This window comes from Microcaecilia unicolor, chromosome 10 (assembly GCF_901765095.1).
Source record: "Microcaecilia unicolor chromosome 10, aMicUni1.1, whole genome shotgun sequence".
NCBI classification, from domain to species: Eukaryota; Metazoa; Chordata; class Amphibia; order Gymnophiona; family Siphonopidae; genus Microcaecilia; species Microcaecilia unicolor.
The window spans coordinates 11,769,353-11,790,303 of record NC_044040.1 but is presented as its reverse complement, the minus strand read 5'-3'; the positions used below and the strand labels follow the sequence as shown (position 1 = coordinate 11,790,303).

At 43.1% G+C, this 20,951-nt stretch overlaps 1 protein-coding gene across 1 annotated transcript in view; it reads left to right on the top strand.

The window, feature by feature from the left end:
• The first annotated feature begins 704 nt into the window (after positions 1–704).
• The window catches only part of TASOR2 (transcription activation suppressor family member 2), a 164,933-nt gene continuing 144,686 nt past the window's right edge, over positions 705–20,951 (top strand). Inside the window, exons 1-3 of the mRNA XM_030215595.1 lie at positions 705–932; positions 16,651–16,793; positions 16,889–16,984. Coding sequence (XP_030071455.1) covers positions 887–932; positions 16,651–16,793; positions 16,889–16,984 — 285 coding nt within the window. The 5' untranslated portion in view covers positions 705–886. The remainder of the gene's footprint in view (positions 933–16,650; positions 16,794–16,888; positions 16,985–20,951) is intronic.

The window sequence follows — 20,951 nt, the reverse complement described above, 5'->3', positions numbered from 1 at the left end:
CTAGCCGGCCATCAAACGAGGTTGGGGAAAGGAGCGGAGGAGGCAGCCCATTATTATGACGTTTTCAGACGTCATTACGATTATGCAGTTCAGCGATTAAAGGCTTCATCATAGCAGGAAAGAAAAGAATCAACGAAACAACATCCCGCCCTGGCAGAAGCCACCCCCACTTCTACCTTGCGGACAACGCGCTCGCGCACCTGCCCACTGACACATCGCTTTCTCGCGCCGTGACCTCGTGCAAAGTGATAGGGAGGGAGGAGGAGTACAGCGCGCGGACGGAATTTGCTTCCGGTTGAGTTTTCACTTTCTGTTTTTTTCCCCCCTTTAACGCTCGCTTTTCACTTCCGGGGGGGCCGTCAAGCGGACATTTTTTTTTTTCCTTTCAGCGCGCTTGTACTCTCACTGTTTATTTACGACTATTTATTATTTTGTAATAATATATATTCATCCATTTTTTTTTTTGTTGGTATCTTTTCTCTGAGAATAAAAATGACTTGAGTGGAAACGGGCCTACGGGAGATAAAGCGAGGCGGGAGCCGGGACGCCAGCATGTCCTCTAGCCTCGTCGTATGTATGAGCCCCCCCGAGCGGCCGCCTTCTTAAAGGGAGACCGTGGGCATTTCGTGGCATATAACCCCCCCTCCCCCTTTCCCCCCTGTGTGTGTGTGTATATAACAAGCCCCTGTGGAAATGGGCCTGAAGGAGACTCGCCAAGCCGGGTGCTGAAATTCCTGTGCCCTGGAAAAGATGGTGCAGCAGGACATGGAAAGCGAGCTGAGGCTCTGCTTATCGCGGACCTAATCCACCACGTTGTCAAAAAGTGGAGTGAAAAAGAGAGAGAGAGAGAGTGTTTCTGTAGGGGGGGTGGGAGTTAAAATAAACCATGGGAGAAAATGTGAACAATGAGGCTGGGACTTCATCATCAACAGGTGAGGAGGGCGTTAAGATGACAGATGACAGAAGTAGTATATTAGTGGTATGAAAGGATTAGATCACACAGAGAAGGACCTCTCACATAAATAAAGTATTTCTGGAAGGACATGTGTGATCTAATCCTTTCATACAGCTGTTTTGGATTTTGTGGATTGCAACATTTTATTTATTGCATTTGTATCCCACATTTTCCCACCTCTTTGCGGGCTCAATGTGGCTTACAATACATGAATGGTGGAAATATTAGAAAATAAACAATAAGGACATGTGATTTAATCCTTTCATACAGCTGTTTTGGATTTTGTGGATTGCAACATATTTATTTATTTATTGCATTTGTATCCCACATTTCCCAACCTCTTTGCAGGCTCAATGTGGCTTACAATACATGAATGGTGGCAATATTACAAAATAAACATTTAGTGTTAATGATGAAACATGAAAGTAGTATCACAAGCAGATATTGTTAGATAGTCCTGAATATATGTGGAGGAGTTGTGTGTATTCACCTTGGTTGATCTTTGTGGTATTGCCCTGTTAAAGAGATGGGTCTTCACTAGTTTGCGGAAGCTCGTTAGTTCGTGGATTGTTTTTAAGTTGCGCGGCAGTGCGTTCCATAACTGTGTACTCTAGGTAAAGTTTGACGCGTGCGTTAATTTGTATTTTAGACCTTTGCAATTAGGGAAGTGCAGATTAAGGAATGTGCGCGATGATCTTTTGGCATTCCTGAGTGGTAGATCTATCAAATCTGACATGTAGGCTGGCGCATCACCGTGAATGATTTTGTGGACTAGGCAGCATATTTTGAACGTGATGCGTTCTTTAAGTGGGAGCCAGTGTAGTTTTTCTCGTAGGGGTTTAGCACTTTCATATTTTGTTTTACCGAATATGAGTCTGGCTGCAGTGTTCTGGGCTGTCTGAAGTTTCTTGATTATTTACTCTTTACAACCAGCGTAGAGTGCGTTGCGGTAGTCTAGATGACTGAGCACCATTGATTGTACCAAGTTACGGAAAACAGTCCTTGGGAAGAAAGGTCTTACTCTTTTTAATTTCCACATTGAGTGGAACATCTTCTTGGTTGTGTTCTTCGCGTGGCTTTCGAGTGTTAGGTGTCGATCGATGGTAACTCCGTGAATGTTTAGGGTGTCTGAAATTGGAAGGTTCAGATTTGGTGTGTTAATGGCGGCGAATTTGTTCTTGTTATGTTGAGAGGTGAGTATTAGGCATTGAGTTTTTTCTGCGTTAAGTTTCAGCCGAAATGTATCCGCCCATGAGTGCATAATCTGGAGACTTTGGTTGATGTAATTGGAAATTTCCTTTAGTTCTTGTTTGAATGGGATGTAGATTGTTACGTCATCTGCATATATGTATGGGTTGAGGTTTTGGTTTGATAATAGCTTAGCCAAGGGTATCATCATTAAGTTGAATAGAGACGGCGAGAGGGGAGATCCCTGTGGGACTCCGCATTCTGGTGTCCATGGGGCTGAGGTAGTTGAGTTAGATGTCACTTGGTATGATCGTGTGGTTAGGAATCCCTTAAACCAGTTGAGAACGTTACCCCCAATTCCAAAGTAATCAAGGATATGTAATAGTATTCCATGGTGAACCATGTCGAAAGCGCTTGACATGTCAAATAAATTAGACATCTGCATGTCATTTTTAGAACACTTCATTGAACATAAGACAAATCGTGATTTAATTCACATTCATCTTCCAGTGTCTACTGTGGATAGGTTCCTCTAGCCCCAGTTTATTCTCTGCTATGGTTAGAAATCAACAGTTTAGTGTTTTAGGAGATGAACAGCATTTTATTTTGACTAAGGGCCCTTTTACTAAAGTACATTAATCAGTTAACATGTGAATTAGTGTGTGGTGATTGCGTTTGTGTTATTTCAGTGGTTAGTGCACAGGAACACACGGACACACTGGCACTGACTGCACATACGCAGGACATGTTTATCCACTCCTGCCCTAGCTGGGATAATATTTAACCATCTCTCTGACCTCATGTGCAACTCTCTTTAAATTAGTCACCTTATTTATTTATTAGTATTTATTTACTGCCTTTTTGAAGGAATTCACTCAAGGCTGTGTACAGTAAGCATATATCAATCATGAGCAATAGGCAGTTTACTTCTTATTGTATTTACCATGTGGTATTCAAACTGTCTTGCTCCTTGCATGTGAGTCAATTTGCATGCACACTCTATATTGTTGTTTGTATTACATGGACCTCAGAGCTCCCCAGCCTGGCTGTTCTATTCAGAACACACTTTGCACTCTATTTTCATAAGCGTGCACAAGCTGTTTTGTGGAGATAGTTTTATCACTGGTCCAGTTTTTACTAACTCAATTTATTCAGGCTCAATAATTCTCTCGTGTATTGGAAAAAACTCCCTTAGGAGAAAAACCAAAAACGTCTCACTCTTGAAGGTTGTTTCACATGTCACAGAGCAAGATAGTTTTTGCAATCAATTCTGTCTTTCATTTATTCAGGCCTGTTGCAGAGGACTAGCCCACACATTTAGAATCTCACTTCTTGGTCTGTCTCAGCTCTGTTTCTATCCAGCCTGTCCCCAAACTTCACTGCTGTTACATCTTCTATCAACATTGCCAAAACACAATTCTTTTGAAATCCTTTCATAAGAAGAAATGCGTGTACTTAACTTCACAGTTAGTGAAACAGTCCCCTGCTGTTTTCTCAGGGCTTTCAACAGGCTTTTAAGTTTACTGCTGTCCCACTCCTTTCTAATCACTGTTGTGGTTTTGTCCTGCCTGACTGTGACGTTAAGTACCCGCATTTCTTTTTATGAAAGGATTTCAAAAGAATTGTGTTTTGGCAATGTTGATAGAAGATGTAACAGCAGTGAAGTTTGGGGACAGCCAGGCTGGATAGAGAGAGAGCTGAGAGACCAAGAAATGAGATTCTAAATCAGGGGCGTAGCCACGGGCGGGCTTGGATGGGCCCAGGCCCACCCACTTTCCCTCCAGGCCCGCCCAGAAGGGAGGGGCAGTCCGCATCAGCTCCTTCCACTGTCAGAGGAGATGACCCTCTTCTCCAGCACCCAGCCTTAATAAAAAAACAAAATCGGCGAAGCGCCTCGCGTTGGCTCTGCACTGTTGTACAGCAAAAATTGCCTCGTCGCGTCGTCGGCCTTTCTTTCACTGTGTCCCGCCCTCTGATGTAACTTCCTATTTCCGCGAGGGCGGGACACAGTGAGAGAAAGGCTGACGACGCGACGAGGCAATTTTTGTTGTACAACAGTGCAGAGCCAACGCGAGGCGCTTCGCAGATTTTGTTTTTTTATTAAGGCTGGGTGCTGGAATAAAGGTTACGTGTAGCTGCCCAAGATGCGGAGCAATTAGGAAAAGAAAGAACGAGTTTGGAAAAACAAGTCGGGGAGCTTCAAGCAAAGTGTTCAGATCTGGAAGAAGAGAGATATGAGGCTGTGGCAAGAGTGCGAGACAGCATGCAACTGGTGGAAGAAGCAAACTTACAAAAAGATCAAGTGAGATAATGTCATTTATTCATAAAGGCTGAATACTGAGGGGCCATTTTAGTAAGTTTAGTCCTCACTTTGGTATTAATACAGAATTAACATGCTTTACAGTCTGTATGTTAACACTGATTCAGTCCAGTTTTTATATTTTAATAATACTGACTTCCTTGTTGAAATTTAAATAATTTGATTAATATTAAAAAATATAGTTCATATCAGCTTTAAACATTGGCACAGCTTGGTTTAATGCAGAAATCTATGTTAACTTTTCACCTTCATGATTATATTAACTGTACCTCCCTGTTTCAGAGTATTGGCACACTAATATGCATGCCAATACTAAGCCCTTCCTTCATTCCTTCTGCTGTCCCTTACCCCCAGCAGTTTTCATAAGGGATTGCCAGGCAGCCCAAGTATTGACAGGTCACCCCCCCCCACACACACACACACCATGCAGACATCCCAAAGTTTAAAGAGACTTGGAGCCCTGATTTATCTTCTTTTTTTTCACCAGAGCTTCAAGGGGAATTCCAGATCCTCTCTTTTAACTCCTTTTAAACTGCTTGTAACTCCTAACCTTTATTCACTTGTTCAGAACCCTTATTTTATAATCCTCACTTTAATATTCCCTTCTCTTGTTTGTCCTGTTTGTCTGTCCTAATTAGATTATAGGCTCTTGTTGAGCAGGGACTGTCTCTTCATGTTCAAGTGTACAGCGCTGTGTACGTCTAGTAGCACTATAGAAATGATAAGTAGTAGTAGTAGAAGAGGGTCGTCTGACAGTCGAAGGAGCTGGTAGGCAGGTGGGGACTATTTGGTGATTGGTATTTGCTAGGTTTTTTTTTTTTCAAGTTTACATCTGCTGTCTTTATATTTTGCACAGTACTAGAGGACATTTTCTGTTTCTATGGCGTTGCATTGTATGCAGAGTCTGGCATCTTGGGGGTTCAATTTAATTTTTGTCTAAATAGAAAGTTTATGATTACTTATTCTATAGTGGATTAGGGTGTATCTGTGTTTGTTCCTGGGGAACTGAGGAACTGAGTTCGATTCCCACTTCAGGCACAGGCAGCTCCTTGTGACTCTGGGCAAGTCACTTAACCCTCCATTGCCCCATGTAAGCCGCATTGAGCCTGCCATGAGTGGGAAAGTGTGGGGTACAAATGTAACAAAAACAAAAGACATGGCTTTCAGTTGGCATTGACTGTGCAGGATCGAGGATCTGTACTGTCTGGTTTCGTTTTACAATAGGTGAATTGATGTTCTAGTGCTCACTGTAGTGTTTAAGATGCTTTCCTTTTCCTTGTGTGACTTGTAGAAATGACTGCTTATGGTATGCTAGAATTGCGCTATAGGTCCTGAGTGTTTTGTATTCTTGGTATGCCTGGTACTGGATTTTGGAGGGGGGTGTTAAAAAATGACCAGCCCCAGGTGTCAACTACCTTAGGTACGCCACTGTTTTGATCGCTGTCGCTGCCTATTCTCTCACGGCTGATGCCAAACTATGGGGGAGGGGGAAGGGCAGGGTTGATGCCAGGCTACAGTTCCAGGCTGGAGATTTTGGGACAGTCCTGCATTTCTGACCATCCCATTGATATGGGACTTGCAGCACTGATTTCCATGGGCAGAATCAGGCACTGCAAATCCCACACTGATTTGGGTTATAAAGTTTAAATCAGGACTGCACAAAATCTCAACCCTGGAACTGGGTAATTTGCCATCTCTGTGATTTCTAATTTTTTGTGTTTTATTCTGCAGTTTGTAAGGGGTGGTCTGTTCTGCATGTGACCGACGTAAAAGATTGTGTGTGCATGTAGTTCGTGTGGGGATCTATATGAGTCTGACTTCTCTGGCTTTTTAAATGGGAATGTCAATTTCAGAATTTACCTGTTTTATGAATACAGCTTAATCAGGCATTTGCATTTGTTACAAAGCAAAGTTTGAAAGATATGTGCCATTGATATGTTTGCCTTATAGCAGCCATATTTGGTCAAGTTTAAGATATGGGATAAAATCACTATATTTAAAAATGTCAGTGTTCCATGAATCAGGTATGTGGTTTGTGTTAATGCAGGAGAGCTGTTGCACAGACTGTTTACTTAGAAATCCATCATCAAGTGCATTCTAAGGCATTATTAAGGAGTATCCCAAGAAACACTACTCACACCTAGTGCCCACCCATATCAGCTCTGGGCCCACCCAAAATGTCAGGTCTGGCTACGCCACTGTTCTAAATGTGTGGGCTAGTCGTCTGCAACAGGCCTGAATAAATAAAAGACCGAATGCATTGCAAAAACTATCTTGCTCTGTGACATGTGAAACATTAACCTTCAGGAGTGAGACGTTTTTGGTTTTTCTCCTAAGGGAGTTTTTTCCAATACACGAGAGAATTATTGAGCCTGAGTAAAAACTGGACCAGTGATAAAACTATCTCCACAAAACAGCTTGTGCACGCTTATGAAAATAGTGTGCAAAGTGTGTTCTGAATAGAACAGCCAGGCTGGGGAGCTCTGACATCCATGTAATACAAACAACAATATAGAGTGTGTATGCAAATTGACTCGCATGCAAGGAGCAAGACAGTTTGAATACCACATGGTAAATACAATAAGAAGTAAAATAAGAAACCAGTGGCCCTTAATTTAAATATATACTTTGGTTAAAAACATAGAGGCATATTTTCAAAGCACTTTAGGAGGCTAAGTTCCATAGGTTTCTATGGAACTTTGGGAGGCTAAGTGCTTTGAAAATGAGCCCCATACAGGCATATTTTCAAAGCACTTAGCCTTCCAAAGTTCCATAGAACCCTATGGAACTTTGGAAGGCTAAGTGCTTTGAAAATGAGCCTGATAGTATACTACTTGCAACATTATTTTCTAACTACTCTTACTCTCAACTATCTATATGTTAACCATCTCTATGACCTCATATGCAACTTTCTTTAAAGTAGTCACCTTACTTTCTAACTCCTCTTACCTATCTGTATGATCCATCTTTACCCTACACAGTCAATTAAAATGTTCAAGATCTGCACGACTGTACACAAAATCATTCACGCAGATGCCCAACTCTATATGTTAAACCTAGTGGACTTACCGCCCAGAAATGCCAAAAGATCGGCCCGCAAATTCCTCAATCTGAACTTCCCCAGCTGTAAAGGAATGAAATACAAACAGGCTTATGCTACTACCTTTGCGTACAAAAGCACACAGTCTTGGAACGCACTACCCATGGCCCTGAAAACCTTAACCAATCTAAACAACGTTCGCAAAGCTTTGAAAACACACCTCTTCAACAAAGCCTACAAAAGTCACCCTCAATGAAACAATTCATTCCTTAAACCACCCAAGTACACCAAAAAACACCTCGCACACGACCTTTCCGAAACACCTTTCCATCTAAATCCTCTTTCACCTTTGCTTATGATCGACTGTTTTTTAAATCATGTAACGATGTTATCATATCTACACTCTGTGAGCCTGCAAAAAGGTGGGAAAATGTGGGGTACAAATACAATAAATAAAATATTGTGTTAACATTGTACTATACTATGCCATACTTTGTATTGTTGTTTGAGTGTTTTACTGCTGTAATTGTCTATTGCGCATGCTTGATTTATTCTTACTGTACATCACCTTGAGTGAATTAATCCAAATAAATAATTCATATGTTAAGGGCATTTTATTGTAGGGGCAGTAACTAGGTAGAGAATAGGTATGGAGAGAATACTGCAGTTAGGGGCTGATTCTCAAAACAACCATGAGCATAAATCTGTGGTTAATGCTGGGTTTGTGCACACGTTATTGTGTATAGACTGCTCTGCTCAGAGGGCTTGAGCGCAGTAAAGATGGCTGCAGATTGTATTGAAATGTATTTAAATGAGGGGTGTTCATTTAACACATGATAATGCGATTAACACGTTAACATTTTTAATGTACTAATAATTTTAACGTGATTAATTGCGTCATGCTGCTCTCTCTTACCACTGCCCCCTCCCTCCCCGGTGCTCCTGCAGCTTGTTCTCTGCTACCTGCCATCGTACACTGGCAGCCTCTCCGGCCATCCCGCTCTATCTCATCCCGCCCGTCTGCCACCCTCCAAACTTGCCTTGTACACATGGCGACATTAAGCACCGGAGCCCTCCCTCTCTAGTGTCCCACCTTCTCTGTTGAAGCTTCCTGTTTCCTGCTGCTGGAGTTGGACACTAGAGAGGGAGGGCCCCAGTTACAGAGAGGAGTGGAGCAGCGTGTGGTTAATGCCGTGTGTACAAGGCAAGTTTGGAGGGCCACGTGCAGGGGGGTGGAGGTGGGATGAAATGCCAGAGAGCACGGTGGCAGCAGAGAAAAGGCTGCAGTATGCTGCAAGCGGGTGTGCAGCGGATAGGAGAGAACAAGCTGTAGAAGCATAGGGAAGAGAGGGAGACAGTGGTAGAAGAGAAAAAATATATGCAGCAGTGAGGAAGTGTTATGATCATGGTCAGAACCCCTCTCAAACTTACCTTTTTCCTGGTGGTCAGCTTCTTAGCTGGCTTCTGTTGCTTTTGTCTGTCCTTTCTGAGCTAGCTCTCTCTCTCTCTCTCTGTGCTGGCAGCTTCCAGCAGCATGACTCTAATTGTTTCACTTTACCACAGCTGTGTGGGTGGACTGAGTTAGCTCTACCTCTCTTTGGGTGTACTGGCTTCAAGTGCTTCACGGTGCTGCATTGGTGTGGGTTGGGCCTCTCTGGGTTTGTGTGCTGTTGCCTGGGGCTAGGGGTTGTGACCTCATCAGTCAAGGCCTTGATAAGGAAGTGGTCCAGGTTAGTGTTTGGTGCTGTTGCGCTTTTGCTTTGCTTCATAGTATTTGTTCCTAGTTTGTGTTCCTTGTCGTTTGTTTCCTGAGTCCTTCCTGGTTTTCAGACCTGTTGGTTTCCTTTCCCTCCTGTCAGTGAACCCTGTACCCTTGTGCAGTTAGTACTGCAGTCCTGCTTTAGTCTAGGTGCCTATGGGCACTCCTGTATTCTATCTGGCTTTGGCTTCCCTTCCCTCCTGTCAGAGAACCCTGAACTCTTGTGCGGTTGCACTTCTTTCTTGCCTTTGTGTGGGTGCCTGTGGGCACCGCTGTATCCTGGTTCCCTATTTCCTTGGGCTTCTGCCCCACCCTGGTTAGTCTAGCTTGTCTTAGGCCTGTCTCCCTGTATTGTATCGGTTCTCCCTTGGTTTGTGGCTGTCTGTCTCCCGGTAACCTGTTTCCTGCCCTGAACCCTGTGTTGGTCTAGCGTGTTTAGTGTCCCTTCTAGTGGGTGTTCCTGGTGTGCCAACCTGCTAGTCCCAGTATCTTGGTTTCCTCTAAGTCCTGCCGGCTGCCTGCAGGTAGGGGCTCAACCCTTGCTGAACGGCAGCTAGGTGCAGGTGAAGACTAGCTCCAGTCCTGTGTGTTCCAGTCCCGGGTGTTCCCGTCCAGTACATGCTAGTCCAGTGTGTTCCAGTCCAGTGTGTTCCAGTCCGTATTTTCCGGCTCGCTTGTCTGAAGTCTGCAGTCCTTGCCTTGCCGGTGTGCTAGCCCAGTGTTGGGTGGAGGGTTTTGCCTGCTGCTGTTGCTCCTCGTCAGCAGCCCAAGGGCTCACGTTCACTCCAGAGTCCATGCCTGCGTGTTTGAACCTGACAGGAAGAGTCTGAGAGAGTCACAGTGTGGTAGGGAAGAAAAGAAAAGGCTGCCTTTCTCTAGGGGCTTCTTTTACTAAGCCACACTAATTCGCCGCACCCCAGTCATTTTGAATTGACTGCGTTGCATTTGCTGTGCAGGAATTGCTAGCACGGTTTAAATAGAGGAGTGTGGTAATCGTGTTAGTCCACTCTTAAGGTTATCAATAGAAATCAAACAAAATAAAACATGGAAAAGAAAATAAGATGATACCTTTTTTATTGGACATAACTTAATACATTTCTTGATTAGCTTTCGAAGGTTTCCGATCTGAGGAAGAAGGGCAACCTTCGAAAGCTAATCAAGAAATGTATTAAGTTATGTCCAATAAAAAAGGTATCATCTTATTTTCTTTTCCATGTTTTATTTTGTTTGATTTCTATTGATAGCACGGTTTAGTAAGAGAAGACCCTAAGTTGTTTTTTTTTTTTTTACATATGTTTTCAGCACAGACACTCTAGATTTTTTGGAGGAGTGTCTGGTATTATTTTAGACCTTGACAATTGCATGCTTCTATAGCAGCAGTAGGAGAATAAAAACTTCTGGAGCCATGTGTTCCAAAGAGAAAATACAGACAAAAAAAAAATACTTCGTAAATCAGAAAAGTAGGTGTAGACAGTAAGATCTATCTTTCACAAATTTTCAAAATCTCTGTTTTCCCTAGTGACGTTTCCAATTATTTGCCAGTGATTTCTTGCAACACTGTGATTTTACATGTTAGCTTTTTTTCTTACCAAAAAAAGTGGAGCAGGGAATTAAATGGTAATAAACATAGCATACACAAAAAAATGTACAAAATGCATAGTGTGATAACGAATCACTTTGTGGATGCCATGTGGCTAGTTAAAAAGGGCTAATTTTACAAAGCTGTGGTAGTGATTCCCAGTGCGGCAAATGCGATGAAGCCCATTCAGTTCCTATGGACTTTGTCGCATTTTCTGCTTGGGAATCACTAGCGCAGCTTTGTAAAAGGAGCACAAAGTGTCTGTGTGTACATCAAAGTCTTTTAAATGGATGTACAATTGTATATTAAGAAAGCATTTCCTGTAAGTAAGCTATTCAAAAACATGTTTAGAGCCTTCCAAATTTATCTAATCTAACAATTCCAATCTTAATCTGAGAGATATCCCAACATTGACTGATGTTTTAACCATGACCAGTGCAGCAGGGACTGTGTAAGAAAAATTAACTCTGGTGATGTGCCTTGGGTGGACCCTCTAGGTTATTAGTGTTCTAATGTTCAAATGGAGTCCATAACTATAGGGCAGGATATTTAAAATAACCAAGCAGACCTTAATTCTAATGTCACCAAATAGAAGTCCAATTGGTTTGACTAAAGTCTTATCCAATTAAGGTGAAGAGCCATACATATTTGGTTTGATATTTTCTTTGAGTTGCATTTAACCCCCCCCCTCCCTCCCCCTTTTAAACTATTCAACATAGGATGCAAGAATGGCATGTTAGTTGCTGTTAAACTGCACCGATTGTCTTGAATTTTGAGACTGTATTGTAACCTACAGTGTACACTATTAAAATGCCTGGAACCTGATGTGAGGTAATTTTTCAGTAGTGTAACATTGAAAAAGCACTAAAAGAGGTTCATGTCTATGCATGGTTTTTAATTCTGCTTTGTTTTTATCACTGTGAATTAAAATCCGCAAGTTCTGGAATTGTTGTACAACTGTGGTGCAGCAGGCAGTTTGCAAATTGAAGCAACAGTGCAGTTGTGGTTGAGAAACTACCACAATTATTCCAGTGGCATGGGCCAACCCTCTTACTACATTCTGTATACTTTGGAAGAGGTGTGTAAATAATACCTACTAGGAGAGGAAAGAAACAAACATGTTTAGTATTTTGAGTAATCTGGACTAAATAAAGACCAGTGCGGCAATTTTATAAATTAGCGCTTCAGTTTAGTCACCCCGATGCCATGCAATCCATGCCAATTCTATAATGGCATCTTGGTGTGAAATTCTGTTGTAGAATACTAGTGTTGGCATGCCCTCTTATGCTGTATCAATGGTAGGCATAAGAAGGAAAAATTCTAGACTTGGTCCTTAGTGGAGTGCATGATCTGGTGAGGGACGTTATGGTACTGGGGCCGCTTGATAACAGTGATCATAATATGATCAGTTTTGATATCAACCTTGAAGTAACTATACACAGGAAGTCAAATACGTTAGCATTTAACTTTAAAAAAGGAGACTATGATAAAATGAGAAGAACGGTTAAAAAAAAAACTTAGGGGTGCAACTGAGAGGGGAAAAACTGTACAACAGGCATGGACGCTGTTCAAAAATACCATCCTGGAGGCCCAGGCCAAACATATTCAGCGAATTAGAAAAGAAAGACGGAAGTCCAAAAGACAGCCGGCATGGTTGAAAAGTGAGGTGAAGGAAGCTATTAGGGCTAAAAGAAACGCCTTCAGAAAATGGAAGAAGGAACCGTCTGAAAATAACAAGAAGCAGCATAAGGAGTGTCAAAGCAAATGCAAGGCGCAGATAAAGAAGGCCAAGAGGGATTACGAAAAAAAAGATAACATTAGAGGCAAAAAAACATAGCAAACATTTTTTTTGGTATATTAAAAGCAGGAAGCCCGCAAAAGAATCGGTTGGGTCGCTGGATGACCGAGGGGTAAAAAGGGCGATCAAGGAAGATTTGGGTGGGATACCGGTGTCGGAAATGGTATTTCAAGCGAACGAGTCGAGAAACTTACTGACTTCACAGTAAACCTGGAGGACGTAATGGGGCAGTTCAGCAAACTGAAGAGTAGCAAATCTTCTGGACTGGATGGTATTCATCCTAGAGTACTGATAGAACTGAAAAAATGAGCTTGCGGAGCTACTGTTAGTGATATGCAATTTATCCTTAAAATCGAGCGTGGTACAGAAAGATTGGAGGGTGGCCAATGTAACGCCGATTTTTAAAAAAGGTTCCAGGGGAGATCTGGGAAATTATAGACAGGTGAATCTGACATCAGTGCCGGGGAAAATGGTAGAGGCTATTATCAAAAACAAAATTACAGAGCACATCCAAGGACATGGATTACTGAGACCAAGTCAGCACGGCTTTTGTGTGGGGAAATCTTGCCTGACCAATTTACTTCAATTCTTTGAAGGAGTAAACAAACATGTGGACAAAGGGGAGCCGGTTGATATTGTGTATCTGGATTTTCAAAAGGCGTTTGACAAGGTACCTCATGAAAGGCTACAGAGGAAATTGGAGGGTCATGGGATAGGAGGAAATGTCCTATTGTGGATTAAAAACTGGTTGAAGGATATGAAACAGAGAGTGGGGTTAAATGGGCAGTATTCACAATGGAGAAAAGGGTAGTTAGTGGGGTTCCTCGGGGGTCTGTGCTAGGACCGCTGCTTTTTAATATATTTATAAATGATTTAGAGATGGGAGTAACTAGCGAGGTAATAAAATTTGCTGATGACACAAAGTTATTCAAAGTCGTTAACTCGCGACAGGATTGTGAAAAATTACAGAAAGACCTTATGAGACTGGGAGACTGGGCGGCTAAATGGCAGATGACGTTTAATGTGAGCAAGTGCAAGGTGATGCATGTGGGAAAAAAGAACCCAAATTATAGCTACGTCATGCAAGGTTCCACGTTAGGAGTTACGGACCAAGAAAGAGATCTGGGTGTCGTCGATAATACACTGAAACCTTCTGCTCAGTGTGCTGCTGCGGCTTTGAAAGCGAATAGAATGTTGGGTATTATTAGGAAAGGTATGGAAAACAGGTGTGAGTATGTTATAATGCAGTTGTATCGCTCCATGGTGCGACCGCACCTTGAGTATTGTGTTCAATTCTGGTCGCCGCATCTCAAGAAAGATATAGTAGAATTGGAAAAGGTGCAGAGAAGGGCGACTAAAATGATAGCGGGGATGGGACGACTTCCCTATGAAGAAAGATTAAGGAGGCTAGGGCTATTCAGCTTAGAGAAGAGACGGCTGAGGGGAGACATGATAGAGGTATATAAAATAATGAGTGGAGTGGAACAGGTGGATGTGAAGCGTCTGTTCACACTTTCCAAAAATACTAGGACTAGGGGGCATGCGATGAAACTACAGTGTAGTAAATTTAAAACAAACTGGAGAAACGTTTTCTTCACCCAGTGCATAATTAAACTCTGGAATTCGTTGCTGGAGAACGTGGTGAAGGCAATTATCTTAGCAGAGTTTAAAAAGGGGTTAGACGGTTTCCTAAAGAACAAGTCCATAAACCACTACTAAATGGACTTGGGAAAAATCCACAATTTCAGGAATAACGTATAGAATGTTTGTACGTTTGGGAAACTCGCCAGGTGCCCTTGGCCTGGCCCCCAAAAACCCACTCTCCACAACTGTAGAGGTGTACAGTTGTGGAGAGTGGGTTTTGGGGGGCTCAGCACACAAGGTAAGGGAGCTATGCACATGGGAGCAATTTCTGAAGTCCACTGCAGTGCCCCCTAGGGTGCCCGGTTGGTGTCTTGGCATGTCAGGGGGACCAGTGCACTATGAATGTTAGCTCCTCCCATGACCAAATGGCTTGGATTTGGTAGCTTCTGAGATGAGCATCCTCGGTTTCCATTATTGCCGAAAATCGGGACGACCATCTCTAAGGTCGACCTAAATTTCACGATTTGGGCGTCCCTGACCGTATTATCGAAACAAAAGATGGCCGCCCATCTTGTTTCGATAATACGGGTTTCCCAGCCGCTTCGCTGGGACGTCCTCCGGAAAACTTGGGCGCCCCTTTCGATTATGCCCCTCCACGTAACTTTGTAAGTCTAAGTGCATTGAAAATACTCTTCATAAGTCATTTTTGTTTATGTCAAAAGTTGAGCACAAACCACTTTTATCCTTGAAGAAATTTATTTTTCTGGTGGATCTTCCTTGAAAATAGCAAGATTGGCTGCTCCTTTGTCTGGTATTAAATGTGGTTTGGCCATAAAATAGCCAACTTGGATGATTGGCCTCTGTCCTGTAGCTTAATATTTCTGATGTCCAGAAGCCAAAGAAATGGGATTCTGTTCCAAATCGGTGATTTCAGGCCATTTCCATTTCAGATTCTGTTCACTTTTGAGCTACAACTATAATTACCAGCTAGCACTGTGTCATCAAGAGCAAAATAAGTTACAGATAGTAGATGGCGGCAGATAGAGACCTTTACGGCCCATCCAGTCTGCCCAGCAATACAAACTCATTACATATGGTATGAAGTGTTACATCATATGTATATCTGTTCTTGATTTATCGTTGCCATTTTTAGGGCATAGACAGTTAGTTCTTAGTTTCATTGGTATGTTAAAATAACAAGGTTAGGTTTATATCTGCCCACATTTGTGAAAATTATTCATGCACTTTTCACTATGCAGACTTTGCTGGGTTTCCAAAGTGAAAGTATGCATGTACTTTGAAAAAAAAAAAAAAAATTACCGATAGGGTTTTTGTTAAAGGGCTCGGTGAATAGCTCCATGATAGAAAATGGATATAAGATTCTATACCGCTGGTATCTTACTCCACAAAGAATAGCGAAAATGTTTCCAGGGGCCTCGAATCAGTGCTGGAGAGGATGCCAGGCTAAGGGGGATATGATCCACATATGGTGGTCCTGTCCAAAGATACAAACTTTCTGGCAGGATTTACTTAAATTGATGCAGCAGATACTGGGCAGTGAGTATCCGAGAACAGTGGATCAATGTTTGTTGCAATTTCGCCCTCCAGGCATATCTGTATCATTGCATAAGTTGGCTTCTGTGGTCTTGGGAACGGCTAAGATCACGATTGCTGCGGCCTGGAAACAACAGTTAGCTCCTCCACTTGTTAAAGTTATACATAAAGTGGACTACATGTATCAGATGGCAAAACTAACAGCAATGAAGAATGGCTGGATGATACAATTCCATAAGGTATGGGACAGTTATAAGACCTGGAGAGCTAAAGCAGGGCTTGAACTAGACGCCCCACAGTTAGTGGTACCAGCGCTGTAGATTCAATTTATAAACATGGGTACACCCAGAACGGCAATATTACATAAATCACATATACAGGAGACCTCAAAGAAAAGGAAGGGAGAGGGGGGAGGGGGAAGGGACAGGGGGGGATAATGATAAGATGTAAAATGTGTTATGGATGTATTCTATACATGTTCTATATTTGCATTCAAAATAAAGTTTGAAAAAAAAAAAAGGAAAAAAAATTATTCCAGGTAAACTATGCGCTCAAATTTATACCTTCACATAAGAGCAAATTGTTCCCTAGTAGTGCTTCTGCTTGATGCAGGTATAATAAGTACATATATAAAGACCCTTTGATCAAACTTTTATCTGTAGATTGGGCAGGCTAATTTCTGTGGTTAAAGCACTCTTTTTACCTATGAAAATGGCTTTCAAAATTACCCTTACAATGACTACCCAGGTGCCCTTTAGAAATGTGGCAGAGTACATAGTGAGTGTTATTACTGTTCAGCAGCTGCTGGAAATAAAATGAGATTTGTGCTCTGTGTGCCAGTCATTCAAATTTTGTTCTGTTGATTTCCTGTAGTTTTTCAGAAAGTGGTGAAGGATTCAGATGTCTTCAAGAGCCTAGTTACACTTCTGCGTAATTCTTACTTGGGGTCTGTGTCTCAGAACAACTTCCAGTATAGCCAGGCGACTTTGGTGATAAACAATTCCTTTCTAGAAGAGGTGAGGATTTAAATACCAGGGGTTCCAATAGGTGTTGTACTTAATGGAGGGCAGAGTGCCATTCATCAGGATTTTTGTCTTTGTTTCTTGTGCAGTACAAAAAGTTTCTTCAGCAGAAGAAAGCCAGGGGATACACTGGAGAGGAGCTGAAGCAGAGATATGCATTCCTCCTTTTTGATAGTGAAAATAAGGTAAGGTGCCAATAATCAAAAATAATGTACTATGTTAATTAAAGAGAAATTGTGTGTGTGATTTTCTTTAGCTGCTTCTGCCCAGTGGCGTTCCTAGGGGGGCTGACACCTGGGGCGGATCGCCGATGCGCCCCGCCCCCCCCCGGGTGCAGCGCCCCCCCCCCCCCCCCGGAACAGCGCGACACCCCCCCCCCACACCGGCGAACCCCCCCCCGATCCCCCGGCAAAATAACCCCTCCCCCCCGGGTGCACGCCGCTGGGGGGGTGCCGCGCACCTGCCGGCTCTTCATTTTCATGCTCCCTCTGCCCCGGAACAGGAAGTAACCTGTTCCGGGGCAAAGGGAGCATGAAAACGAAGAGCCGACAGGCGCACGGCACCCCCCCAGCGGCGTGCACCTGGGGCGGACCGCCCCCACCGCCCCCCCCCCCTTGGTACGCCACTGCTTCTGCCTTCTCTGAATCACTAGGAAATGAGACACTGATTGGCGTGTGCACTTTTGTCTATCAGTCAATAATTTGACTTCATTCCAAAAATGGCATCTCCCTGAATTTATCTGTCGAGTACATATATGGCATCACATCTACTGATCATTCAAGCCCATCCTTCCACTTTTAAACATGTCCATGAATGTTACTGTTTTTTTCTTGCTGATTTTTTGTGTGTGAGACTTAGAGCTTCGTCTTGTCTACACAAGTTCACATAAAATGCTGACTCTGAAACCCCAGTGCTTGACAATTTGGATATTAGTGGAGTCAGGTGCTCAGGTCAGACGTAGTTTGTAGTCTCCATTGATTATTAGCAATTTTTTAGAACTATGGGGCTAGATTCTGTAAATCGCCCCTAAAAATTCGGTGCCCCCCCCCCCCAAAAAAAAATACAGCTAGGCATATTCTATAAACCGTGCCTAAATCTAGGCACGGTTTATAGAATACGCCCAACACTCGTTTTCTGCAACTATATTTAGTCAACGCGGTGTAAATGCCGCCGCCTAAATTATGTGCAAAACGGGCGTATACTATAACTGCACATAAATTCTGTTTGTGCAGCGCTGCGTATGCCTTGTAGCGCTATAGAAATGCTAACTAGTAGTAGTAGTAGTAGTAGTAGTAGACCTGCCCTTGGCTACGTCCCTTTTTCAGATCCACGTCTTAGAATTTACGTTCATCACTGTAGAGAATACGCTTAGACATTTATGTGTGTATATTCTAATGCCAATTCCTTAGCATCTCTCCGGACCGGCTCAGAAATGACTGATGGGTTGTGCGCGCCTACCAGCAGGTGGAGACTGAGAACTCTTAATTCTTATGTGGGTCTATTATAGCTATTCCCAGCCTTAGTTTGAATCAGTATTCTCAGTCTCCAGCAGGTGGTAGATGTGGTGAGCCCTCCAGTCTCAGTCTTTTCTGCTATTTATATCTATTTTTTCTTTATATTTCTTTATTTCTCTTAAAAAGAAAACAAAAAAACTTAAACCATGGGGGTTCTCTGGTGCCTCAGGGGTGTTATATTCAGTTGGCAGAGTCCCTCACAACTCGATAGTCTTTTGCAGTCCTTCTGGGGTTAGCTGTTCTTAACTTGGAGGCTATAGCATCAACCCCTTCGAGGGAAGGGTGTTTATTTGCTGAGAGGAGACAGCCACTTTAATTAACTACACAGAAAAATAATTAAAAAAAAAAAAACCCCTAAAAGGAGACCAATCGGGGAGTCTGTTTTTGGCTTCTCGTTTTGCTGTTGGTGTTTCTCTCTTGGTGGCCGGGAACAGCTGACTGTTCTGCAAGTTGCAGTGTACTTGGGGACCATGAGTGAAAAATTGAAATGGTGCTCCATTTATTAGCATCACGGAGTGTCTTCTGCCATGGTTTGTAAGTATTGCACGGTATCGGTCTTGGCGGGTAGCTCAGAGCAACTTGATGCAGGTGCGCACCTCCCGGTGAGGAATCGGATCTCGGCAGGCCAGAAGTTCCAGTTTCGGCGGGAACTGCCGTTTTGGATGCACAGAACACAATTGCTGAGCAACCTCTTTGGCTCAAGCCCCAGTCTGGCTCTGCTGCTGCAGGGGTTCAAGGGGGAATTTCCGATGGGGGGGGGGTTCTTCTGGAGTTTGTTTTAGTTACGTACAAAGTGTTTCTTTTAATTCAGTCAGCTTCTTCTGATGTTACCCCGGATCCTTCCAGAGGGTTACCGTATTTTTTTTTTTTTTTTTGTTACATTTGTACCCCGCGCTTTCCCACTCATGGCAGGCTCAATGCGGCTTACATGTCTGAAGTGCTCTAGGGTGCTTTGGGATGAGGAGGAAGAGGAGGATACAGTTCCTGAACACTGCATGTATTCTGACTAGGTTCTTCATGGAGAAGAAGGGGATCCCTAGGGGGGACAGGGATCTTGAGAGCTTAACAGAGCCTTTTCCCCCTCAGGACGATTCACAGTTGGGGGAAGACTCCTCGGTGATCAGTATTTTTGATAAGGAAGACCTCCAGGAGGTCATCAAATTAGACTCTTCCACGCTGAACTTCGAGGAAAAGCCAGTGGCACCTGGACAGTGGATCCTTTGGTAAAGGGGATTCGTAAGTCAGGTAAGACCTTTCCTATGCATCAGGACATAAGAGACATAGTCCAAGCATAGTGGGAGAGTCTGGACTCTCCTTTTCGTTTTGCCAAGTCTATGAGTTGTCTGTACCCTCTTCCAGACCAGGACAAAGCTTTGTTGAAGCCTCTTGTGATCAACGCCGTAGTCTCTGCAGTTACTAAAAAGGATACAGTTCCTGTGGATGGAGGAACCGCATTGAAAGATCCCGTGGATCATAGGATGGAGTAGCTGTTGAAGCACTGTTTTGATGTTTCTGCTTTTGGCTGCCATTTGTGGGGGCTTTGGTGGCCAAGGCATGCTTTCGTTGGTCGGAACATGTCCTTGACAGAACTTCTGATTACCCTTCCCTGATTGATTTGAAAGTCTGTCATATAGAGCTAGGATCTGCCTTTTGGGCAGACACGCTGTATTATTATTATTATTAGCATTTGTATAGCGCTGCCAGACGCACACAGCGCTGAACATCTGACAGAAAGAGACAGTCCCTGCTCAAAAGAGCTTACAATCTAAATAATACAGACAGACAAGACAGATACGGGGGATGAAAAGTAATGGGTAATGAAGTAATAGGTGATGAAGAGTAATGGATGAGAAGTAAGGAAGGGACAAGGGGAGGGCAATTGAGTAGTAGCTAGGAGTTAAAAGCAGCAGTGAAAAGGTGGGTTTTCAGCATAGATTTGAAAACAGGTAGAGATGGAGCTAAACATATAGGTTCAGGAAGTCCTTGGCTAACTCTGTGGCTGCCTGGCGTTCTCTCTGGCTCCGTGGTTGGTTAGCGGATGCAGCCTCCAAGTCTAAGCTCAGTAAGTTTCCTTTTCGAGGATGAAGTATCCAGTTCTACTGCTATTTTGCGGTGTGGCTTTGGGTGCACAGTCGAGTGCACACATACAATTCTTCTTTTCTTTTCTTCTCTTCCATTCTTGCTTTGGTAGGGATATACTGATTCAAACTGAGGCTAGGCATGGTTATAATAGGCTCACTTAAGAATCAGAGTTCTTGGTCTCCACCTGCTGGTAGGCGTGCACAACCCATCAGTCATTTCTGGGCCGGTCCGGAGGGACTAAAAGAAAATTAGCAAGTAAGACCTAATTTCTCCTTAGTGTCAATAATTGCATGTTAAGTTCAATTATCAACGCTAATTAACTTGTCAAGCTAATCAAGTTGTGCTCAAATCCAGAATATGACCAGATTTGCGTTCAGAACTGAACTCACACTATATAGAATCCGGGGGATGCTGGATATAGAATATGTATAATAAATACATGCATACACACATTTGGGTCCTACAAAAGTAATGTTGACAAAGTGTAAGCCTTTGTACCTCTGGAAAGCTGAGAACAGGAGGTAGCAAAGACCTAAAAGCCAGGTAAGATCTTCTG